The 26,951-nt window shown below is 38.2% G+C and overlaps 1 protein-coding gene across 5 annotated transcripts in view; it reads left to right on the top strand.

Annotated features, from left to right (window-relative positions):
* Exoc6b (exocyst complex component 6B) overlaps nucleotides 1-26,951 on the top strand; it is a 550,902-nt gene that overhangs the window by 127,924 nt on the left and 396,027 nt on the right. For all 5 annotated transcript variants that reach the window (XM_050164869.1, XM_050164868.1, XM_050164867.1 and 2 more), the window contains exon 6: nucleotides 10,238-10,442. In XM_050164869.1, the coding sequence (XP_050020826.1) occupies nucleotides 10,238-10,442 (205 nt within the window). The remainder of the gene's footprint in view (nucleotides 1-10,237; nucleotides 10,443-26,951) is intronic.

Below are 26,951 nucleotides of genomic sequence, written 5' to 3'. Positions count from 1 at the left end.
TGGTCTAGAAGAGCTAGTTCCAGGACAGAAATCAAAAGCTACAGAGAAACCCTGTCTCGAAAAATCCAAAAAAAAAAAAGATTTTTTTTTTAGAAATAATTTTTTGATTATATGTGTATGTGTATACGTTTATTATGCATTTAGGTACAGGAATCCCCAGAGTTTAGAAGAAGCTGTCATTTCTCCTGGAACTGGAATTATAGGCAGTTGTGAGCTGCTTGATAGGTGCTGGGATACAAACTTGGGNATATTCTGTTTTGCATGTATTCCTGCAGGCCAGAAGAGGGCACCAGACCTCATTACAGATGGTTGTGAGCCACCATGTGGTTGCTGGGAATTGAACTCAGGACCTTTGGAAGAGCAGGCAATGCTCTTAACCTCTGAGCCATCTCTCCAGCCCCTATTTGTATTATCTTATTATAATTGTATATATTATATTATACAATATAGGTGGTATATGTACTTGTCAGTGTGGGTGTGTAGTTTTGTATGTGGGTTTATATAAGTGCATGTGGTGGCCAGAAGTTGATGTTGGGTTTTTTTATTTGATCACTCTTCACCTTTATTTTTTAGATAGGTCTGCCAGTGAACTTCAAGGATCCACCTGCCTGTATCGCATAGAACTGGGATATAGGCGTATCCACCATACCTGTTTTTTATATGGTGTGGGGATCCAAACTCAAATCCTTATGCCAGTGCAGCATTGCTGACTAACTGAGCCGGCCACAGCCTGCATTCAGTTTTTTAAACTTTATTTATTTAATTTTATGTGTATGTGCTTAAGTGCATACATGTGCAGGATGTGCATGCAGGCACTTACAAAGGTTTGAAGAGACAATTGAGGTCAGAAGATGCATTGAATCCCCTAGAACTGGAGTTACAGATAGTTGTTAACTGCTGTATGGGGACTGGGAACAAAACATGGTCCTCTGCAAGAAGAGTAAGCACTCCTAACTGCTAAGCCACCTTTCTAGCCCTCTACATTCAGTTGTAATAATATAGATGCTGATAAAAGTAATGTCCAAATCTTGAATGGGATTTCCATGGACTCTATACATGGTTTTTTCTTTTGATGAGTGTTAAATATTTATTTGGCTACCATTGTTTTTCGAATACTCTAAATTTGAATAATTTTACTGTTCTGTCATGTTTGGAACACAAGCTTGCCAGGGGAAAAGGGACAATGGGGAAATAGGTGCTGTTCTTTGTTGCCAGAAATCATTGAGTTTTGTATTAATTTGCCTTGAAAAATGTGGTTCTGTTTGACAGAGCTGATGTTTTCAGCATGGGTTGCATGTCTGCAGGCTGCATGGCTAGATTCTTCTCATTCTGTAAACAGAACTCCAAAATAGAAGTAAGCCTCAGAATGTATTTATCTTTGTGACTCAGCTTCTGGCTTTTATTACACATAGCTCTTCGTACCTAGTTGTGCCATTGCTATTCTGTGTGTACTAAATCATGCAAAACTGTAATGTGCTAAGAGTCTAAAATTTTAATGAAAATAATTATTTCAGATTTGTATGTATTTGTACTTTTATTACTAAGTTTAGGGGGAATAAACTACTCTATTTGCTTGGACTAAGAGTTTGATTCTTGAAACCTATGAGAGAAGACATAAAAGGAAATAAACTAGTTTCTAGTCTAGGTGTTTATGGGGCAACCGTGTTGAGGCAAGAAGAGTGTGTCTGCTGTGATGAAACCATGTCCAAATTAGACCTGTATGTTTGTTTCATCTATGGAAGGAATGAGTTTTCCTCTCCTAAACAGATAGGGGAAATGTCAGAATTAGGGAATTTTAAAGCCTGAAAAGAAAATGATCATGAATATTTTGCTATCTAACGAAAAAAACTATGATTCTCACTTTTGTATGTTTTTTCCTAGTTATTGCTTTGAACTTTTGTGTCTGTGACTTCCATTTGCTGATGGATATTTATACCTGTTTATTAATAAATCATGCATATATACATATGCTATTTTTTGTGGGGGGGAAGACAAGGTCTGGCCTGTAACTATTTGCCTAGTCCAGGCCTTGAACTCATGGTGAACCTCCTGCTTCAGCCTCTTAAGTGCTGTGATTACAGGTGAGAGCTATCATGTCTGGCTTACATGTATACTTTACAAATGTTGTAAATTTAAAAACTTATAAGGTTTGTTGGTTTTTAAATTAGTATACCATCCAGGAAATATTTATGGAAAAGATAGATCAAGCTCCAAGATCATCTCTCTGCTCCAAAAACCTATTTAGCACATTGTTCTGAGGTATAAGATAGATGAACCAGACATAGAACTAAAGGGAACAGTGTGCTGTTGTTGATCCAGGCAAGGCTGAGAAGTGTTAGTTAGAGCTATTTCTTTAAAAAACATTTTTCAATCAACAATATTGTACATATTTATACTAGCTTATTGGTCCTTTAATACATGGATGCATCACAGTTTGTTTAGCTACACAGTTTTTTTCTTTTTTTTTTTTAAAGTTTATTTATTTATTTTGTATACAACATTCTGCCTTCATGTATGCCCTCATGCCAGAAGAGGGCACCAGACCTCATTACAGATGGTTGTGAGCCACCATGTGGTTGCTGGGAATTGAACTCAGGACCTTTGAAAGAGCAGCCAGTGCTCTTAACCTCTGAGCCATCTCTTCAGCCCCCCTTTTTTTTCTTAATACATAAGTTATTTTGTTTTATTTCTTAGTATAAATTAGTTTATAATTTAAGAGTCTTATATATTTTTGTCTATTAAATTTCTTATGTATTTGCTAACAATAAACTTCCTTATCAGTGGGATGTGAATTCTTATCTATTGAAAATACTGATGATAATATACATTATTTTTAATACAATCTTTTTTATTGAGCTATATACATTTTCCTCTGTTGCCCCCCTCCCCGCCCCCCACCTCTCTCCTTTTCTTCAATCCTCTCCCAAGGTCCCCATGCTCCCAATTTGCTCAGGAGATTTTGTCTTTTTCTACTTCCCATGTAGATTAAATCCATATATGTCTCTTCTAGGGTCCTTATTGTTTTCTAGGTTCTCTGGGATTGTGATTTGTAGACTGGTTTTCTTTGCTTTATGTTTAAAAACCACTTATGAAGGAGTACATATGATAATTGTCTTTCTGGATTTGGGTTACTTCACTTAATATGATGTTTTCTAGATCCATCCTTTTGCCCGCAAATTTCAAGATGCCATTATTGTTTTCTGCTGTGTTTTACTCCATCGTGTAAATGTACCACATTTTCCTTATCCATTCTTCGGTTGAGGGGCATTTAGGTTGTTTCCAGGTTCTGGCTTTGACAAACAATGCTGCTATGAACATGGTTGAGCACATGTCCTTGTAGGACAATTGAGCATCCTTTGGATATATACCCAAAAGTGGTATTGCTGGGTCTTGAGGAAAGTTGTTTCCTAATTTTCTGAGAAATCACCATACTGATATCCAAAGGTGCTGTACCAGCTTGCATTCCCACCAGCAATGCAGGAGTGTTCCCTTTACCCCACAACCTCTCCAGCATAAGTTGTCATCAGTGTTTTTGATCTTGACCATTCTTACAGGTGTAAGATGGAATCTCAGAGTTGTTTTGATTTGCATTTCTCTGATGACTAAGGATGTTGAACATTTCCTTAAGTGTCTTTTAGCTATTTTGGATTCATCTGTTGAGAGTTCTTTGTTTAGGTCTGTACTCCATTTTTTAAATTTTGTTCTTTTGATGACCAATTTCTTGAGTTGTTTGTATATTTTGGAGATCAGACCTCTGTCTGATGTGGGGTTGGTGAAGATCATTTCCCATTCTGTAGGCTGTCAAAACAATCTTATTTTACACACCAATCCCAGTTCCCTCTCCTTCCCCTCCTGCTATTCCCCCACCTTCCACCCATCCCACCCCCATCTACTTCTAAGAGAGGGTGAGGTCTCCCATAGGGAATCAACAAAGTCTGTCACATCACTTGAGGCAGGGCCAAGGCCCTCCACCCTGTATCTAGATTGAGCAAGGTATCCCTTCATAGGGAATGGGCTTCAAAAAAACCAGTTTATGTACTAGGGATAAATACTGGTTCTACTGCTAGTAGCCTTACCAACTGCCCAAGCCATACAACTGTCACCCATATTCAGAGGACCTAATTCTGTCCTATGCAGGTTCCCCAGCTCTCAGTCTGGCGTCAGTGAGCTCCCACTAGCTCAGGTCAGGTGTTTCTATGTGTGACCCCTTTGCTCATATTATCATTTTATCTCTCCTCCCTCTCCAAGACTGGGCCCCAGGAGCTCAGCCCAGTGCTTAGGCGTGGATCTCTGCATCTGCTTCCATCAGTTATGGTAGTCATTAATGTGATTACAAGGGAAGGGCAGTTAATGCACCCTCTCCACTATTGCTTAGATTCTCAGCTGGAGTCATCCTTGTGCCACATTTCTCTTTAACCCTGTAATGGCTCCCTCTATCAAGATATCTCTTTCCTTGCTCTTTCTCTTTGTTCTTTCCCCAATTTGACCTTCCTGATCCTCCATGTTCTCCTCCTGGCTCCCCTTCCTCCTTCCCCACTCTCCTTTTCTTTTTCCCTACCCCCACGCTCCCAGTATACTCAGGAGATTGCACAGGGGGATCCATGTATGTCTTTCTTAGAGTCCTTCTTGTTTCCTGGCTCCTCTGGGATTGTGGATTATAGACTTGTTAGTCTTTGCTTTGTGTCTAATACCCACTTATGAATGAGTATGTACCATGTCTGTCTTTGTTTGTCTGGGTTACCTCACCCAGGATGATTTTTTTTCTAGTTTCATCTATTTGCTTCCAAATTTAAAGATGCCATTGTTTTTTTATTTCTGAGTATTACTTCATTGTATAAATATACCACATTTTCTTTATCCATTCTTTAATTGAGGGGCACCTAGGTTGTTTCCAGGTTCTGGTTATTACATATAATGCTGCTATGAACATAGTTTAGCAAATGTCCTTATGGTATGTATGAATGTGCATCCGTTGGATATATGCCCGGGTAGTATCGCTGGCTCTTGAGGTCGATTGACTCCCAATTTTTTGAGAAATGGCCATACTGATTTTTAAAGCAGCTGTATGAATTTGCGCTCCCACCAGCAATGGAGGAGTGTTCCTCTTACTCTGCATCTTCTTCAACATAAGCTTTCTTTAGTGTTTTTGATCTTAACCTTTCTGACAGGTATAAGAAGGTATCTCAGAGTTGTTTTGTTTTGCATTTCCCTGATGGCTAAAGATGTTGAGCAATTCCTTAAGTACTGTTTGGCCATTTGAGATTCTTCTTTTGAGAATTCTTTATTTAGATCTGTATTCTGACGTGGGATTTCCCTCTGTAAGATGTGAATACCATTGGTTAATAAAGAAACTGTCCTGGCCTGTGATAGGGCAAAAGAGAAAAGCTAGGTGGGGAAAAATTAAACTGAATGCTGGTAGGAAGAAGGCGGAGTTTACGGAGAAGGCTTGGAGCTGCTGCCAGAGACAGACATGCTGAAATTTTGCCAGTAAGCCACAGCCATGTGTCGATAAACAGATTAATAGAAATAGCTTAAATTTAGATGTAAGAGTTAGCCAATAATAAGCTAGAGCTAATGGGCCAAGCAGTGACATAAATAATAGAGTTTCCATGTGATTATTTTGAGTCTGGGCAGCTGGGAATGAACAAGTGGTCTCCTACAACAGCACTTCATTTTTAATTGGATTTTTTGATATTTTGATGTCTAGTTTCATGAGTTATTTTTATATTTTGGAGATCAGTTCTCTGTCAGTTGTGGGGTTGATGAAAAAATTTTTCCTATTCTGTGGGCTGCCATTTTGTCTTGTTAGCTGTGTGTCTTTTGCCTTACAGAAATGTCTCAGTTTCAGGCGATTCCATTTATTGTTGATCTCAGTGTCTGTGCTATTGGTATTATATTTAGGAAGTGGTCTTCTCTGCCAATGCATTCAAGACTTCTTCCCACTTTCTGTTCTATGAGGTTTAGTATGGCTGGATTTATGTTGAGGTCTTTGACTCATTTGGACTTGAGTTTGGTGCGAGGGGATAGATATAGATCTATTTGCATTCTTCTACATGTTGACCTCCAGTTATGCTAGTACCATTTGTTGAAGATGCTTTCTTTTTTCCATTTTATAATTTAGCTTCTTTATAAAAAAAAATCAGGTGTTTAAAGGTGTGTGGCCTAATATAAGGGTCTTTGGTTCAATTCCTTTGGTCCAGCTGTCTGTTTTTGTGCCAATACCAAGCGTTTTCTTTACTGTTGCTATATAGTAGAGATTAAAGTCAGGGCTGGTAATGCTTTTGGAAGTTTCTTTATTGTACAAGATTGTTTTGGCTATCCTGAGTTTTTTGTTTTTTTCATATGAAGTTGAGTGTTGTTCTTTCAAAGTCTGTTAAGAATTGTGCTGGGATTTTGATGGGGATTGCATTGAAGATACAGGTTGCTTTTGGTAAGATTGCCATTTTTACAGTGTTCATACTACCTATTCAGGAGAATGGGAGATCTTTCCATTTTCTGGTGTCTTCAATTTCTTTCTTCAAAGATTTAAAGTTCTTGTCGTACAGGTCTTTCATTTGTTTGGTTAGAGTTAACTCAAGATATTTTATGTTGTTTGTGGCTATTGTGAAGGCTGATGTTTCTCTGATTTCTGCTCATTTATCATCTGTATATGAGAGGGCTATTGATTCTTTTGAGTTAAACTTTTATCCTGCTACATTACTGAAGGTGTTTATCAGCTGTAGGAATTCCCTAGAAGAATCTTTTGGGGGCATATATATTATCATATCATCTGCAAATAGTGAAAGTTTGACCTCTTCTATTCTGATTTGTATCCCCTTGATCTCCTTTTGTTGTCTTATTGCTCTAGCTAGAACTACAAGTACTATATTGAATAGATATGGAGGGAATGGGCAGCCTTGTCTTGTTCCTGATTTTAGTGGAATCGCTTTGAGTTTCTTTCCATTTAGTTTGATCTTGACTGTTCACTTGCTGTTTATTTCCTTTTTTATGTTTAGGTATGTTCCTTATATTCCTCCAAGACTTTTAGCATGAAAGTGTATTAGATTTTGCTGAAGGCTTTTTCAGCATCTAATGAGATGATCGTGTTTTTTTTTCTTTTGGTTTATTTATACGGTGGATTACATTGATAAATTTTCATATGTTGTACTATTCCTTCATCTCTCAGATGAAGCCTACTTGATCATGGTGGAAGATTTCTCTGATGTGTTCTTGGATTCTGCTTGCTGTTGAAATAAGAGCGGCGGCGGGGCTGCGTCCCCAACACCCTGGCCGCTTGGCTAGCTCATGCCCGAAATAACAATACACAAACTGTATTCATTTAAGAACTGCTTGGCCCATGAACTCTAACCCTTACAGGCTAATTCTCGCACCTGGACTAGCCCATTTCTAATGAGGTGTGTAAGCATCCCAAGGTGCGCTTACCGGGAAGAGTCTAGCCTCTGTCCATCCTGGTGTCTCTGCTCCAGAGAGCAGAGCTGTTGGGTCTCTCCAGGAGCAGAGCAGAGTCTGACCTCACTTCCTCTTCCGCCCAGAATTCTATTCTGTTTACTCCTCCCATCTATGTTCTAAGCTATGAGGCCAAGCAGTTGGTTTATTATAATTAACCAATGACCTTCCTCCATCAGCTTGCCAGTATTTTATTGATTATTTTTTCATCAGTGTTCATGAAGGAGACTGGCCTGCAATTTTCTTTCTTAGTTGCCTTTGTGTGGTTTGGGTATCAGTGTAACTGTAGCCTTGTAAAAAAGAGTTTGCCAATGTCCCTTCTGTTTCTATTGTGTGGAACAATTTGAGGAGTATTGGCATTAGCTCTTTGAAATTCTGGTAGAATTCTGCACTGAAACCATCTGGTCCTGGGCTTTTTTTGATTGGGAGACTTTTTTCTACAATTCCTCAGACTGTATGTGCTTAGCTCCTGTCTCCTCCTGCCTTATATATCTCTCTTCACCCAGCCATATCCCTTCCTGTCTTCACCTCTGTAGTTCTGGAATTCTTTTTTTTTTTTTTTTTTTTTTTTTTTGTTTTTCGAGACAGGGTTTCTTTGCAGCTTTGGAGCCTGTCCTGGAACTAGCTATTATAAACCAGGCTGGTCTCAAACTCACAGAGATCTGCCTGCCTCTGCCTTCCGAGTGCTGGGATTAAAGGCCTGCGCCACCACTGCCTGACTGTAGTTCTGGAATTAAAGGCATGTGCCTCCTAGGTATTGAGATTAAAGGTGCGTGCCACCACTGCCTGGCTTCTATGGCTCACTAGTGGCTAGCTCTGTACTCTGATCTTCAGGCAAGCTTTATTTGTTAGATTACAAAAAAATATTGTCATATTTCCTCCTTTTGTCTAAGATAAAAGTTATGACAAATATAAGCAAAACTATACAATAAAAACAATAACTATAGACAATATATACAGGCAATAAATATATCAACAATATCTAGTCCATTCACATTTGAAAAATTCAGAGAAAATAGTTTATTATCTATTCAAAGTATTGTACCTAATTCACTTTCTGTCCTAACTCACAGTACCACCCAAAACTAACTTTTGATGTCTCTCAGTCTTATATACTTTACTTATCTTTATTGAGTTTCTTTTCTGAGTCTGGTAAACAAGGAAAGCTATTCCTCTAACTGTCTAGTCTTCAACTCCCTCAGAGACCCGAGAAGGAAATAATATTAACTGTGTCAGTAGGAAGTGCAAGCAAGGGACTTCCAAAAATGGTGATAAATGACAGAAGCAGCTGGCTGCCTGGACAGTCACCCAAGTTCCTTTTTAATGTTGGGGCAGCCATCTTCGGCCTATAGGCCTAGAATGAATATGTGATAGACTTTTCTATGAAGCAGAATTTTTGAATGACTGTCCTGCCTTTTCTTGACAAGATTTGGCTGTCACTCTCTTTTTTTGTCTTGCTTTTCCAATTTGGACAGCATAGTGTCAGAAGTTGATGCAAGAACAATTTTTATTGCCGAGTGGCTTACTTTTGCCACACAGAAAGTAAACTCCATGTGTCATTTCTTCAATGCCCATCATCTTCTATGATATAGGTTGGTTCTTCCAGGAGCAGGCATGTCTCATTGTCATAAGAGAAATGAACCTATGTTATTGAACATCTTAAATGCTATATTCTGAAATCTCTCAATTGTTTGAAGATGATATGTCTACCTAAAATATATGTTTGACCTTGAAGACAGACCTAATGACTACAAATTCAGTTGTACTAGGTTACTAATTACTAACATGTATTTCCTTATTATCCTTAGTTAGTAATAATAAATTGCAAGGACTGGAAATTTGCATTACATTGTTAAATGAGCTGTATAGATAAAATACCTTGAACAAGATTAGAAATGCATGCACAGTATGTTCTAATAAAAATTAGCTTACATTTATATCAATATACAAAAATCCATATCAATGTAAAATATTTAAAACTAGTCGTTGCTTCTTTAGTTTAAAAGTAGATTCAGTAATCTACCTTTTTATCTATTTCTATATCTCCCTTTTTTCAGAATAGATTCAGTACTACTATATCTATATCACCCTTTTTTCTTTTCAAAAGAAGAACCTGATTATAAACTCCTTTATTCAACTTTTTTCCTGACCATTACCAACATCAGCTTGTAACCAACCACCCTAAACAATGAGAAATAGCCACAACCCATCCAACGACCAAAAACCACCCATTCCACCTCTTGGGAATGTAGGTGTCATGTTCTTTTATTTACTTCCTTCTGTCTGGGGGTGATGGCATCTCTCGGGGATCCTGAAAAGAAAAATTTGGGTTAATTGTCCAATCTTGGGAGAGGTAGCTGTTTCATTTGTTGTCCAGCCTCTGGGTAATGGGAAAGTGCAGAGCTCGTCTGAGGTCCTCGCTAGAGTAGTCTTTGAGGCTTACTTATCTCAGCTAACAAACACGTGTGCATAGTGTTCAAGCTCTTCTTTCTGTTTTCATTAGAAGATTAGCTTGGGGTATTTCATTTTATAGCATGAGATAATTAAAAAATTATATATAGTTAATTTTATTGATATTCATGTTTATTCTTTGGACAGATTTTTGTAAATTACTAGTCTTTTAAGCATTTATTAACTTTTTAATACTAGTTAAGAAGTTTTCATTAAACACTACCTTGGATTTGTGTAAATGTATAGTGAAAGCTCATTGAGGTTTGAATTTTTCCTGAGTAATTTATTTGTGCACCTAAGGAAGACTAGTATCTATTAAGGTGGTTGATTTCTTTTGTAGGCATTATCCTGCACTGAAGACTCTGGAGCATCTGGAACACACCTATCTGCCTCAAGTGAGCCACTATCGATTCTGTAAGGTGATGGTGGACAACATCCCCAAGCTTCGGGAAGAGATAAAGGATGTTTCTATGTCTGATCTCAAAGACTTTCTGGAGAGCATCCGCAAGCATTCAGACAAAATTGGAGAGACTGCTATGAAACAAGTAGGTACTTGGTTAGTGACAGATTTGCCCTTGGCTTTCCAAGTATTTGGTTATACACATAATTTCTCCTTGCCAAGTATCTTAATTCTTATCATTTTAGGAAGGTCCTTTATAAATGGAAATGTTATTATCTCAACAGAGTGATGGGTGAGATGTGTTGTTCACTCTGTGGCTGTTGAGCAGTGACTGATTGTGATGGTCATACATTTCCCTTGACTTTGTATAGTATTTAAAGTCCAGAATTCGTAAAGCTTTCCTTTTAGTCAACAACATAAATTACATTCATTACATGTGCCTTTGGTTGATTATTTACTATTAGGAAGGTGTCATGCCATGCAAAAAGTTTTTTGACATTGATGGTGTTAGTGACAGAATGGTCTGTTGGGGTTTGTGGATTATGATTGCAGAAAGGGAAATACTTACAGCTCAAAAATTTAGCAAATGTGTTAAGAATATTTATTTTATTCAAATATCTTCATCTCTAAGATATAATAGACCATGAGGAATGTTTTTTTTGTCATTGTGAATAAAGAAACAATAGCGATTTGCAGTAATACTTCCTCTTGAAATTTAAGTTACATTAATGTTATACTGATGCTTAACATACTCTATGATATAGCCTGCAATAATAAATAGATTTTAACTATTTATGGAAAGTGTTTTATGGTTTTGTAAACAAGTATTCTCTAGTAGATTTGTATAATATTGGGGGGGGAACAAGGCATAGTAAATAACATTTGGAAGCATTATTTGAGGGTTCAACTAGCATTAATAACCTTAGTTCAAATATGTCTCTGATACTGCAGAAGAGATTTGCCAATTATATTTTCATAAAGCATGTCTTTTTTTTAAATCTCCTTTTAAATTTTATTGGCGTTATACTTTAAAAAGTTCAAAGTATAGGCACCAGTTCTTGTCTCAGCCTCTGCTGTAACTGTAGGTTTGTGCCACTAATCCTTAAGTGTTGGACTTAAAGGCACATGCTGCCACACCCAGCTGGAAGCTGGCTTCTTAAAGGCTCCTTTTCTAGGCCTCTGCTAGATAAATTCACATTCCTTTGCTGAAAGAGGGATCTCTTATAATTATTATCACTTCATTTAATTTTAGGTTAGTTGTTTTCATTATTGAATTATCTGAAGAATGAATGCTGTGGGAAGGAAAGAGACTTTATTCAAATGCTAACAACTTGTCAAGTTGAAATCAGATAAAATTGCAGTGATGGATAGGTTAACTAGCTTGGATTAAAGGTGTGTGCCCTCATGATCAGCTCTGAATGTAGTTTTTAATACTTTTTTTCCTGTTAGAATATGAATAATTGGTTTATTCAAGGCATCTATTTGTCTATTCCTTTATTCTATTTTTATAATTCATTTAAGAACTGTTCCTTTTTTTCTCATGATTTTCTTTCTAGTTTCATTGCTTGTGCATACACATGCATGCTTGTGTGCAGAGGCGCATATTGAATTTAAAATTTAAATTGTTGCTGGGCAGTGGTGGCTCACGCCTTTAATCCTAGCACTTGGGAGGCAGAGGCAGGCAGATCTCTGTGAGTTCGAGACCAGCCTGGTCTACAAGAGCTAGTACCCGGACAGGCTCCAAAACCACAGAGAAAATGTCTCAAAAAAATTTAAATTGTACATTGAAAACATATTTGTCTTTTTGGATCTGATTTATTTCATGTAATGGCAAGATTTTACTTCATTCTGGGCCGTATATTTACCACAGTTTTCTTATTCCATTTGTTTGTTGGTGTTAGGCTGGTTCCATTTCTTGGCGGTTGTGAATAGTACAGCAGTAACTGATGTGCAGATGTCTCTGTAAAATGCTGATATAGAGGACTTTGGTTGTTCCCTAGAAGTGTATGATTGGGTCATATGGTAGTTTATTTTCAGTGCTTGATTAATTCACATTCTTGATGGCTTTTAAAATTTATTGACTATATTTTTTCTCTGAGAACCAAATCTGTTTATTCAGTTTATGTGCTTTTTATTCTTCTATGGTACCTAGAAATTAAAGAGGATATGATAGAAATTACCACGGGTTTTTTACATCGCACATGCTTATAGTGTATTTGTATGAATCAATAGATGTTGGAAAAGTGGGAGAAGTGATTTATTTTTATTTATTGTGTTTACTGATTTGTAATTTTTTAATCTCATAATTGTTGCTTAGGAACCCAGAGTCTTCCTATCATGTGTCTCTGCCATTACTAGTATGTGTTGGAAGATTCTAATAGAAGGACCAAGACCAAGGATAGTTTTTAGGTAGCAAGGAGGAGTAGCATATATTATTACTTTTAGCTACATCCCATGTGTTTCATCAAAATGAAACACAGTGACATGGAGACTGAAAATTAATCCTTTCTCTATGCCTATGAAGACTTTGGTCAGTGTAACTTGTCTTTGGCACCTGATGGTCAGTAGCTGTTTGTCTTCAATCTTTCTCCCATGCCTAGATCACATTCACCCCATCCCTAAAGGAGAAAACTCTGTGTTTTATCCTGTTCATTTTTCTTGATGCTCTTCTTGCCTGTTCCTGGGCTAAAGAAATGTATGTGTATTTTATAGTCACATGAAGTGATTTTTTTTAAAAAGTACCTAAAGCATGTCTTTATTAATTGTCTACTATTTTCATTTTGAAACTGATTTCTTGTTATAAAATTAGTCTGTGTAGGGAGCATTTCTGTATTTCTTATTTTGATTAGTTTGCCTTAGGCTTTGTGGAGCTGAATGACATTTATGAGATTAACATTCTTTGTTAGACTTATTTTCCTTGTGAGGTCTTTAACTGAGAGAAGGTTTTATTTTTAAAATTCTGTCATGCCTGGCGTGGTGGCGCACACCTTTAATCCCAGTACTTGGGAGGCAGAGGCAGGCAGATCTCTATGAGTTCGAGGCCAGCCTGGTCTAGAAGAGCTAGTTCCAGGACAGGAACCAAAAAAGCTACGGAGAAACCCTGTCTCAAAAATAAAAATAAATAAATAAATAAAAAATTCTGTCTTGCCTTTGCTAAATTATGTGGTTATATAACAGATGTTAAGAAAAGACGCTGTCCTTTGCATATACATTATGGCTTCCATTTTAGTGTTTTTATGGGATTCCTGAGTGTGTGAATGAGTGGGTCTCTGATTCTGATGCTTTCTCTGGGACTTTTCTCCTTTTGTTTGTTTTGTCCAATTCCAGTGTGTTGGTTTTTGTCTTATTTCATTTCATTGTTAAAAAGAAAACCTTATGAAAGTAATCTAAACGGAGCCACCAAATAATGGGGGAGACAATGCCTGAACTGGACATTTTATGCCACTACCTGAAACCTCCAGTTCCAGGAATGGGTTATATCTAGTTGAGTCATTGGCCATAGGGTCTCCATGGAAACCCCTAGCCATCTTAGGCTATTGCCAAGACTATTGGTTGCTCTCTGTGAATTGGTGTATTAAGACCTTATTACTGAAGACAACACTTACATATCTCATTGAACATGGAGAAGTCAAGCTGGTGCTTAACTAGAGGCTTTATTTATACCGACTAGTGTTCATGGTACTGGAAGGTGTATTGCATGTTCCAAGAAGAGAAAGATAATCACCAACCCCAACTACAAGCTCTACAACTTACAACAATGACCTTTCTGCAAGATATCCTGGTGTAATAGTGGCACAAATGTGGGAGTAACAACCACTCTCTGATTTGATGTAAGGCCCTCTCCCTGAGATGGAACAAAGACTTGATACTGCTCAGGTAGCCAAGAACCTAAGACTAGATAACCCCAGGGATCTGGAGGGAGACCAAACTACTATTATTCTGCTAAGAGAACATAGCAACAAAATGGTTTCTAATGACTTTCTGCTTTGCTCAGCTATCATCAGAGAAGCTCCTTTTTGAAATATAAAGAAAATAAAGATACTCACAGGTGGATAGTGTATACAGAGTAAGAGACTTTAGAACACAGTCTTAAATGGGATGTTTTCATCAAACCCCTCTTCAAGGATCTATGCAAAAGGGGAGGCAGAAAGATTGTAAAAACCAGACATGATGGATAACTCAAAGGAAGCAGTGTCTTCTAGACCTGTGAAGGTCTGTGAATACTGCTGCATTTCTTGTGAGTTCATATGTGTGTTAGTCCTGTTGTGTCTGCAACTGATACTTAGAAAAGAAAAATTACTTTCTCTAATGGAGTCTTAATTAGGTATATTAACTACACTTTAGGGTAGGCCCGATATTTAGGAGTTGTTGGCCAACATGAAGCAAACTCAGTGGTATTTTTTTTTTACTTTTATTGATTATTTGTGAATTTCACATCATGCCTTCTGATCCCACTTATCTCCTTGTCTCATTGCATCTGCCATCTCCTCTTGAACCTCCCCCCAAAACAAAGCCAAATTTAAAAAAAAAAAACCAAAACTATACAAAACAAAGAGCCAAGACAAAAATAAAATTAAAAACAACAAAAAAGAAGAATCTTGTCATGGAAGCTGTAGTATGGCCCGGTGAGTCACACAATTTACCCTTTAGTCCATATATCTTTACGTGTAAGTGTTCATTGTTATGAGTCATTGGTCTGGTCTGAGGCCTCTGGTTTCTGCTACACCACCAGTAATAGGCTGTCACTGGGGCTCCTCTTAGATATCCTTAGATATCCTTCTGTATCATGGAGATCCTGATGTTTTAGTTTTATAGGTTTGTTCCTTTCACATGCTCTAACAGTTGATAGATTCGGTGAAAGCTGGGGTGGGCCAACTCATAGCACTGATTCTGGGCCTGGGTGATAGTTGGGTTGGTCAGCCCGCTACCTTTCCCTCATTGTCACTATAGCTCACCCAAGACAGCCAAAGCAAGGAGTGTGGCCAGTTCTCCTATTCTCGGGCCCTCAGATCTGGGTCCCCCTCACTCATATTGCCAGAACCAGCTCTACTGTTTTGTCCAGGCAATGTGCAGGGAGGGCCCTCTTTTCTGATTGCTATTGGGGGCACACAGAGGTGGGGTTGGGGAGAGACACTCAGTCATGACATTATTTGGCATATATTTAATCCTTAATGAATGAAGGCTGCGATGGTATAGTTGTTTTTGCTCGTTTCATTCCTTGGAAAATATGGAAATAAATCTTAACTTTTATGGGCGGTGTTGTTACTAGCAAACTTCTAGAAACAGTTAATACCACACTTAGTTCTTAGCTATTGCCAGCTACCAAGGGAATAAGCAACAATGTCACAGAAAATACTATGAGGGACAATGTAAGAAAAAAAATTGTGGTAACTAACATTTCTGAATAGCAGCTCGGGCCTGGATGCCACTGTGGGCCTGGTATTAGCAGCACAGACCCCTCAGATCAGCATGATCCCAGCAGCAGCATGGCCCCTGGGAATCAACATGGTCCCAGGTGGCTGGCCATACCCCAGGCATCCACAGAGCTTTTGGTTGCAACTGGAGCCATGAACACTACTGCAGACTCCAGGCTCCATGGAGCCATGACCCCAGACATGGCCCTAGGCAGTAGCCTGTGCCTAGAAGTCTCTATGGCTCCAGGTGGCAGCACTGGTCACCCAAATCAGCATGACTCTGGGCATGGCATAGTTCTCAGACATGTAACGGATTGCGGCCCAGACTCTAGGCATCCATTCTGCTAGGCGGGCTCTAGCAGAAACATGGGCCAGGGACATTAACATAGACTTTGGCTGCAAAAGGACCACGGACTTAGACATTGCCCTCTACAGCAGTCCAAGTTGTCACTATGGTCTCTTGTGACCATGTAGGAGTGGAGGGCTGCGTTCCTGCCGCCCTGGCTCCCCGCCGCCTGGCTAGCTTATGCCCCAAAATAATTACATGGAAACTGTATTTTTTTTTTTTTTTTTTCGGGACAGGGTTTCTCTGTAGCTTTTTGGTTCCTGTCCTGGAACTAGCTCTTGTGGACCAGGCTGGCCTCAAACTCACAGAGATCCGCCTGCCTCTGCCTCCCGAGTGCTGGGATTAAAGGTGTGCACCACCACCGCCCGGCGGAAACTGTATTCTTTTAAACACTGCCTTGGCCCATTAGCTCTAGTCTCTTACTGACTAACTCTCACATCTTGATTAACCCATTTCTATTAATGTGTGTAGCATCACGAGGTAGTAGCTTACTGGGAAGGATCTTAACCTGCGTCTGTCTCAGAGAGGAGAGGCATGGCGTCTGTGACTCACTTCCCTTCTTCCTAGCATTCTGTTCTGTCTACTCCGCCTATCTAATTTTCTGTCCTATCAGGCCAAGCAGTTTTCTTTATTAATTAACCAATGAAAGCAACAGATAGAAGATCCACCTCCATCAATGGCCCCTGCAACAACATGGCCTTCCGACACCAATGTGGCCCTATTACAAGTTCCTATACAGACTCCATTTGACAACAGGAGCTATAGACATCAACACAGGCCCCCTTCCCTGCTTGAAGGCCCCGATCGAGGCCTGGACCAGGCTTCTCCCTGGAGTTGGGTGGCTAGTTGACCATTCACATCAGCCTGGTTCCTCACCACCCTCACCTCCTAGATCTACCTCACTTCCCACCCCACAAATCATCCTACCTCTCTTCCACCTCCCTATCTTGTACTCTTTCTCCACACTGGTGCCCAACTGCCTTGATTGGGTCACAGGTAGAGCTTGATTAAATACTGCCCGTCACAACCATGAAGGGTAGTGTCTTTCCTTTCTCCTGTGCCTGGGCCTAGAGACCTCAGGTAGTGTTTGGTATGATGGAACTGGATTCTCTTGGCACCAGAGGTGCCAGGCAGGCTCCTGTTGTTGTGGCCTCTGCACACCCAAAAGTCTACTGGGATGACATCTGTGTCCATCATTAATTCACCACTCAATGGTATTTCTGTAGACTTTGTCTCACATTTCTTTGTTTGGGCATATCCTTTGCTTGTTTTTTTTTTCTATTTTTATTTTTGTGTTTTTATAGAGGTTTGTGTATTTCTTTTTTCCCCTCTCTCTGTTTTTGTTTGTATGCTTGTTTTTTTTTTTCTTAGAAAGAGCGAAGAAAAGGGCATTGAATTGTGAATTAGGAGTTGGAGGAGGGAAAAGCATTATCAGATTATAGTATATAATTTTTTTTCAATAAAAAATAGGAAAAGGAGCTGCTGGTAGCTTGTAAAAGAGGGTACCTAGGGATTCTTTTAGTAACTTCTGAAAATTATTTTTATTGGGCTATATTAATTATACATAAATATGGGTTTCATTACATTGTTTTCACACATTCATAAAATGTGCTTTGATCATATTCAATTCCCTTTTCTCTTTCTTATTCCCTCCTTATATGTTATTATTCTCATTTATCTCCTTTCTTTCATCTGCTAGTCCTCTTCTACTTTCATATTCATTAGACTTGTTTACAGGAACATGAACATCTCACCAGTGGCTATACCACTGAAGAGAATGTCTTTCCCTTCCCTGGCAACCATTAACTGCATATAGATCCTCAGGGAGGACTAGGCCTTTCAGCCCGACCCTTTTAGTAACTATTTTTTCAGAACCTACCTTGGAAAAAGACGAATGGTCACCATGATTTTTTTTTTCAACTTTGGACTGTGTTGACTAAGTCTTGACTAGAACAGAATGAGCCCTTATATTTATTGAACAGAACATCTTTAGATTTAATTCTATCACAGTATTCCCCACTGAGTTCACCCAGGTCATGTAATGACCATCATGCCAAAAAGTATGGTTGAAATATCCTTTGTGCTGGATTCTAAGCAGAACATCCACAGAATAAACCCTTTGGAGCCAAAGAAGTTGTTCTTAGATTTATTTTCTATTCATGTAGCTTTTGGTACTTAGCAATTTTGGCATAAAATTTTGGAAAGACAAGACAGAATTTTAAAAGTAAGTAAATCATCTTCTCAGTTACGGATTGCAACTGAAATCAAACCTGGCCAAGAATATTTATCTTATAAAGTATATGATTTTGATACTTAACTAATTATGTGTTCCTTTTTAAAAAATTAAAAATTATATTTATGTAGTATGTATTTCAGAGAGAGGGGATGTAATTTTGAAATTCATAGTCAAGCCACTTGAGGATTCTGAGTGTGATGAGCCCTTATAGCAAATAGTGTGGTGGCTGGAGAGATGTCTCAGTTAGTAAAATACCTGTCAAACAGAGGTGAAGATCAGATTTCTAGCATCTATATAAAAGCTGGACATTACCAGAGAGGTGGAGGCTGCACAATCCCGGGAGTTTACTAACCAACTTATTATTATTATTTTTTTAATATTTATTTATTATATATACAACATTCTATCTGGCATGTGTGCCTGCAGGCCAGAAGAGGGCACCAGACCTCATTACAGATGGTTGTGAGCCACCATGTGGTTGCTGGGAATTGAACTCAGGACCTTTGGAAGAGCAGGCAATGCTCTTAACCACTGAGCCATCTCTCCAGCCCCACTAACCAACTTATTGAATGAATTGGTGAGCTCAGGTTCAGTGGAGACCTTGTCTCAAAAATTAAGGTGGAGAGTGCCTAAAGAAGATACTTGACATCAACTTCTGGCCTCTACATGTAGGAATATATGTGCATATCCAGTCACAGACACATATGTACATACATGGACACTGACACAAAACTAAAGCAATGCTAATGAATCTCTTTGAAAGTAGAGAAAATAGTTCTTGCCGGGCGGTGGTGGTGCACACCTTTAATCCCAGCACTCGGGAGGCAGAGGCAGGTGGATCTTTGTGAGTTCGAGGCCAACCTGGTCTGCAAGAGCTAGTTCCAGGACAAGCTCCAAAGCCACAGAGAAACCCTGTCTCGAAAAACAAAAAAACAAACAAACAAAAAAAATAGTTCTTGTAGAAATCAGAGTGGCTGTCTTTGTAGACTGTTGCCTTCCTTAAGTCAACATGATTGGGAGAGAAATAAGACATTGGAGAGATTTTAATTTTTGAAAAATTTTATGGAGATGATTGTTAAGTAATATTCTGTGGTGTGGCTTACTCTAATGAGTTAAGTAGATTTTTAAATCATAGAGGTCTGCTTGTAGAATGCTGGATGACAAAGGGAATCTGGGGAACGTATTTAGAGGTGGGAACCTGCAGATAGGATGGACTTCAAGAAGCAGAGCTGAAGGTGGTACTCATTACTGACAGTTTCTGGAAGATGTGTATGTGCATTTGTGTTCCTTTTCTGTTTCTTCAGAATGTAGTGCAGTGCCTTGTGCTAAGGAGTTGAGGATATGCTCATTTTCTTATATGTACATTCTTACTTTGGTATTTTAGGGGAAGGAATGAGAAACTGAGGATCATGTAAGGAAAGATAATTTTCATGGATATTATACATTTTGTTTTCTACTTATATGACTAATTTGTTGGTAACCCACAAGTGTATTCAGCTTTTGTATCTCAACATGCAATATTTCTGAATTCGTAGGTGAAGTTTTTTTCTATTAGTTATAGTTTGTTATTGCCTCACTGCCTTTATGTACCAGTGATTAAAAAAAGAATCCTAGCATTTGGTCATTTTTAAAGCCTACTGTCTTTTTGTTTTCTTGAATTTATTTTTTATTAATTTAAAAATTATGTGTACATTTGTGTATAGGTATGTACACATGAGAGTGGGTACCTGTAGAGTCTCGACATATCAGAACTATAGTTACAGTAATTCTGTGCTTTCCTTACATGGATTCTAGGAACTGGACTCAGATCGGTATAAATGTACTAGTAACTCTTAACTGCAGAGCCATCTCTCCAGCCTTATAGGTCTATAGTTCTTAATGATATTAAATACATTCATATTTTGTGTAACTCTTACTACCATTTTCTCTATAACCTTCTAACTTTCCCATATTGAAAGTCTGTAACTAACGGATTTTGAACTTTAATTATGCCTGCTTGAATAATCAGTAATAAATAATTTATTTAATAATTATTATAATTTAATAATTAAAGCAGTGAGTTCACCTCTTTGCATTTGCTAAACATGTTTTCCATAAAGAAGTTGATGACAATTGTTTGGCTGTTGATCTCTTTGACTATCTTAGAAAATTCTTAAGTAGTCTATTCTTTGAACATTGTTGGTGGTAGCAGTCTATAGGAGTTTCTACAACATTTCAGGGGCATAAGCCTTTCAGGAAGCTATACAGTCATGAACTTCTCTTTAGAAAAATTATCATGGACACATGCGTTTTTTCATGTGACATTTGTAGGTTTCTGTACTCTGAAATGTATTCAATTACATTGTGGGAGCCATCTAGATTATTAAGATCTGTTGTCAGTATAAGAATCAGTGACAATTCTGAGAGTTTCTTTTTTAGTTTCCTCATGATTTGTGGAAAGAAGATAGTAGAAAAGGTTGAATAAAGTTGTGACTATATTTGAAGTTCAGTCCCCATTAATGTATCACTAACACATTGACAAATAGATTCAAGATGCTTGTAAACTTCCGAGTTGCCTAGTTCAGATATCAGGTAGATAGATGCCTGAATATAAGTTGATACATTGCATTTTCCTTTTTTTGTGGTTGTGGTTAAAGTTAGGGTTTCTATTGCTTTGAAGAGACACCATGACCATGACACCTCTTATAAAGGAAAACATTTAATTGGGCCTGGCTTACAATTTTAGAGGTTTAGTCCATTATCATGGTGGGGTGCATGACAAGATGCAGGCAGGCATGGTGTTGGGGCAGAAGCTCAGAGTTCTACACTTTGGTCCGCAAGCAGCAGATGGAGACTGTGTGCCACATTGAGTATTCCTGCCCCCAACAAGTTCACAACTCTTAATAGTGCCACTCCCTATTGTCCAAGCATTTCGACACATGAGTCTGTGGGGGCCATACCTAGTCAAACCACCGGTTATATTTATAAACTTTGGCTTAACTATGACTTCTCATATGTATCCCTTCCCCTTTTTGAGATAGACTCTTACTGTGCAGTTATACTGGCTTTGAAACTGTGATTCTTTGGACTCAACCTCTTGTGTTCTAAGGTTACAAATGCATGTCGTCAAGCCTGGCTCTCCTGTACTTTTATCACATGACTCTTTTCTCTCCTTATACCTGTTATACAGAAGTACAGAGGAAATGAAGGACAAAGGAACAATAAAAGATGACCTAATTTTGAGTTGAAATTACCAGTGGTAGTAGAAGAAAGCTCTGGTGGTTTGAATGAGAATGGCCCCCACTGACTCATATATTTGAATACTTGCTCTGCAATTGGTAGAACTGTTTTTTTGGATTTGGAGGTGTGAGCTTGTTGGAGTTGGGTTGTGAGGTTTCAAGATATTTGGTCCATTCCCAGGTTTCTTCCTGCCTCTGCTTGTGGATCAAAATGTAAGTTTTCAGCTGCTGCTCCAGCCGCTTGTCACTGTCTTCACTCTGACATCATAGCTCCTTTTATAAATTGTCTTGGTTGTGGTGTATCTATCACAGCAATAAAAAAATAGCTAAGACTTAATACTTCACCTTGCTTAAATTCTAGTAATATCTAGTGTGACCTAAAAGGGCATTTTAATTCGAATAGTTTGCTTCTTTGTGAAGAAATTGTCTCTCTCTTTTTTTTTTATGTATGATCTTTTCTCTTAACCATTGTTGTAGTGAAACTGAGAGCTGTTAAGCAGAGCTGTTGGCTTTGCACATGCTTCTTTCTTATTATGTGTGCTTTCATTCTTCATTGCTGTTATTTGAGTCTTGCAGTGAGGTGAATCATTCTCCTAGTTGGCACTGTTGCTTCCACCTGTGTCTGGGCATATGCCTTTGTTATTTCAGTTCGCCTCTCTTTACTCCTGCCTGTTTTTTTAATATTGTTGGTTATTTTTTTCCCACTTCATAATGATCAGCAAGTCTCTTACTATCTAAAATTCTGTATTAGTGATCTTTCTTTAGTGTGTGTGTCCTGAGAAACCTGGGTCACGTGATAGACATGGAAACTACAAGTATCACTTCATTCCATCAATGTCAGTAAGGTTTAGGTTTTTCTCTGTTTAATATGTAAAAGTTGTATGTACCAGTGGATTGGTGTTGCATAAAGATTGGGTCAAACTTAATCCTTTTTAGAGAATGTGTCTGAATGATGTAGAGCAGGTCCTTATGGTCCTGGTGCATATGATTAGTGTCTGCCCTGACATGCGTGTCAGCAGGATACACTTCCTGCTGTTCTGAACTAAGCTTTAGAGTGCTCTTTAATGCAGTAGTCTAGGCCAGTGTTCATGAAAACTTTATAAGCAGCACATGGGGCAGAACCCATTTGATTCACTGGTCATGAGCACTCTCTTTAGTTGTGGAATAGGTTTGATGCTTACACATTTCAGAGTTCAGAGTAGACATTTTAGGGAAGTGTGTGTTTTATTTTCTCTCTATATACATGTGTGTGTACACATACATACACATACACACTTTGGGACTTAAGGGGGTTGGGAGAGATTCTGGGCTCTTTTATTAAGTTTTCTTTTTCCTTTTCAAATCTATCAGTGGCATTTCTTTTGGCTTCTGTATTTAAGGAATATCTTTCAGAGTATTTTCATTTTGTTCCTAAGTATATGGTGTTTGCTTTGCTCGTCTTGGTAAAATTCTCTTCACAGCTGCCATGTGCTGATGTGTGTATCCTCCTATTTGACCTATTTATCTTTTCTCACAGGACTGGCCTGCATCCCAGGAGGCTTTGCTTTTCTTGTGATCACTCCTGAGAACCATTCTCACATTAGTGCGCTCATGCTGCTCTTCTGTCTGTGCTTTTCTGTCTGCAACTGTGGAGAATGCTTCTTCCTTGTAGTCAGTAGGATTGGCAGATGGTCAGTCTGAACCTCAGAGCATCCAGTCTTCTTTCCTGTTTGACCTCATAACCTCTCCCCTGTTTGGCAGTGTGCTGGTGTTGACAGTTCCTATGGTTCAGCCAGAGGTGAAAGATAATTGCTTGTGGAGTAGCAGCTGGGATGGTATGAGTTTCTGTAGCAAGTATCTAACCCCCACCCTCAGGCAAAACTTCGGATCTGGTGCATATTTCAAAGCATGTGTTAAACTTTATGTGATGCTGATTAAAACGGAGGGCTGCAGGGTGAATTGGCGGCCCCACAGCTGCATCTGCCAGATGACATACAGAGAAAGGCCCAGGACAAATGGAAGGCTGTAATCTGCCTATCTTAGCACCACATAAGCCTGTGGAGGAAAAGGCGATCCTCAAGTGTTTCGGTCTATGCAAAGGCACATATGATTCATTGGTAACTCTTTTGCTGTAGTAGTGTTTTTCTTTTTCATTTTCCTCAATTTTAAACAACAAGAAGAAAACCTCCCCGTAAATACTAATTGTAATTATTATAATTATTATTTCTGTTAGTTCTCTGTTGTTGAAAATTACACCAATAGACTCTGAGATGCTGAAGCTTGATTTTGCAGGTTGTGGAACTCAGATCTGTGAAGTGTATCCTAGGAGGATAGATTCTTTTTATAAAGCCAGAGACATTTCTATCTAGGACTTTGGTTGTAAGGTCGGCTCAGTATTTATTTATTTTTTTCAGAAGAAGTTATGTATTTATTGTAGGCATAGCTCAAGAGTTCCTCAAAGGGAACCTAGAAATATTAGTGTGACTTCATCAATTCCACAGGCAAAGAAAAGCATCATTGAATACACAGTGGATCCTGACTGCAAAAACCAAATGCTCTTATTGTTCAGAACAAAATCTGTTTTCTAAGTCTTAAGTGGAAGGATCCATCCTTGTTCCTAGGGGAGATACTGGTGCATATGTAAGTGTTTCCTGTGTCTTTTTGTGCCTCAGATTGCTTCTCTTCCACCTCTTTTTCCTTCTGCCTCTGTTCTGTTTTCTCTTTTTCTTTTTTCTCTTTCTTTCTTTCTTTCTTTCTTTCTTTTTTTTTTTTTTTTAAATGAGGACAAGGAATATGCTGGGAACGTAAAGAGGAAAAGTAGGCTCCTTACATGACATTTTGGAACTTTTATTGAATTTCATACAGCTTCTATTTTACTAAAAAGCTCATTTTTGACATAAAAATTATAAAGTGTGATTTGGGGTTGAGTGCATAGATGATCTGCTTTTCTTGCTTCTACTGAGTGGGTTCATTTAGATTGGATCTGCCCAAGGATACTAGTAATGACTTCACAGATTTCACTTAGCTTCCTCTCCTATAGAATATTTTATATATATAGAAAAACATATCTTGGATGCTGTCAGCCATTGGATCTTAGTGAATCTCACTTCTTTCTAAAGATCATTTAAAAAAGTGCCAGGTGGGTAGTTTACCCAATAAAAACTTCAAATAGTGTGAAACAGTTTTAATTGAAAAGAAAAGAGAAGATTCTGTACACTTCCTTGTGCAGTGAGGGTTATAAAAGAAAATAAAATAGAATTTGGAACCTGTCCATAACCATGTAGTATTTAATTTCTTTATTTAACACTTTGATCCCACTAGTCTTTGTATGCCTGAAAGACTCTAGTTTAGTTTTTCTTAATTTGAAGACAATTTAAAGACATGTCAACACAAATTATCTTGATTTCAACTTTATTTTTTTAGTCAACAAACACTATGTTTGTTGGAATTATTGAAGGATATGTTGAAAACAAAGTCACTGTGTTATGTTGGATGATAGTATTTGCTAAGAAAAAAATAGCAAAAAGATTAATGTTGTTTGTCTTGATTAAAGTATTCACTCCTTTAATAAACCAGCTAAATACTTAAAACGTGGAGTTGCTGCTATTTTCTAGTGTCTTTTTTGATTGGTTGATGCTAATAATCCGTTCACAATTAGGCTAACCTTTATGGGACTTAATGCTTCTTCCTCTTGGGGAGTCCCTATCTGATGAAAAATACCTATTTATTAAATTAATAGACATGCAATTTTATATTTATTTTTTGGCGTCTCCCAGTATCTTTGATTAGCATATCAGGTTACTAAATAGTATATCTTTATCTCCATCTCTCTATATATCTATTTCCATCTCTATATTTCTATAGATGTCTAAATCTTCATATATGTCTGTCTTTATCTATCTTTATTTCCATTGATATGTGTCAGTATATCTCATCTATATCTATATTTCTATCTCTATATCTATATCTTTATATCTATTTATAGCTATATCTACAATTCTTTGTATCTGTATCTCCATATCTGTATCTATCCTCATCTCTCTTTCTATCTTTTTCTCTTTGTATCTTCATCTCTAGGTGGCAATTCTCTGTGTCCTAGAAACTACTTTCAAATAACCACAAGAGACTTAATACTGCACAACATCCATCTCTATCTAATCTATGAAGTATTTCAAGGCTAGAGAGATGGCTGAGTAGGTAAAACACTTGAAGGACCCAAACTTGGATCTTCAGAACCCACTTAAGTTGCTAGGCTTGGCTGTCCTGTGATCTCAGTGATGGTGAGATAGGCAGCAGAGACAGGCAGATCCCTGAAAGTTCAGGGCCAGCTAGTCTGGCGCAAGTGACAAGTGTCCAGGTCACTTAGCGGCCTCATCGCAAATAAAATATGGAAGGCTCCTGAGAATCTATACTCGAAGTTGCCCTTTGACCACCATTTGTGACATGTGTATACATACACACGGGCAAAATATTTACAACTTAAGATCAAAGTTTGTATTTATTTTACACTTATTTATGTAGTAAAGAAACTGATTGGGATGCTTTCCATATTCTTGGTGCAGTTGGTACCTTTGAGCCAGCTCTTCTTCACATGGGTAGGTGATAAATATAGTGCTCCATTATTTAGTGCAGATTGGACAGTTTGAAATCATTTAGTCTTCTACTTATTTTATTTTATTTTTTTGAGACAAGGTTTCTCTAGTTTTGGAGCCTGTCCTGGAACTAGCTCTTCTAGACCAGGCTGGCCTCGAACTCACAGAGATCCGTCTGCCTCTGCCTCCCGAGTGCTGGGATTTAAGGCGTGTGCTACCGCCGCCCAGCTTTAATATTAGGCTAATGGACAAAGGGGATATTCTGGCTGTACTTACCTCTCACCTCTCAAAAGTCTACTGTTGTAACCTGGTACAGTTTTAGTTTGCTGACTATGAAGTAACATGTACCTTTTTTATCTAGTTGCTCTGGGCTAAAATTCTTAGAGCTGGGGATTGGAATAAGAAGTGTGAACATGAAAGTTTATAAGCATGTAGAGATTGAAAGTTTCAAGAGGAATCCACAAGTTTAGCTTTTATTTAATTTACTGTGGCACTTTATTGAATTTGACTCATTTTCTCATTGACAAAATAAAGATCACTTGTCGGTAGAGACTGCTCATTTGTTCCCAGCAGCCCAGACCCAAAATAATTACACTGAAACTATATTAATTGCAATACTGAAATTAATTGCAACTTGGCTAATGGCTCTAGCATATTTTTAGCTAGCTCTTACATCTTAAATTAACCCATTTCTATTAATCTGTGTATTGCTATATGGTTGTGGCCTACCAGTAAGGTTCTGTCCTGCTTCTGGTGTTTGTCTCCTGCGGCGGCTACATGGCTTCTCTTTTATTCCACCTAGTCTCTCCTCCTCTATCTGCTTGGAATTCCCACCTTGCCCTATTTCATGCAGCAGTAGGCCCAAAGCA

Source organism: Alexandromys fortis, unplaced genomic scaffold (assembly GCF_014885135.2).
Source record: "Alexandromys fortis isolate MF-2015 unplaced genomic scaffold, M_Fortis_MF-2015_v1.1 scaffold_138, whole genome shotgun sequence".
Classification (NCBI taxonomy): domain Eukaryota; kingdom Metazoa; phylum Chordata; class Mammalia; order Rodentia; family Cricetidae; genus Alexandromys; species Alexandromys fortis.
This window is presented reverse-complemented; position numbering and strand designations above follow the sequence as displayed.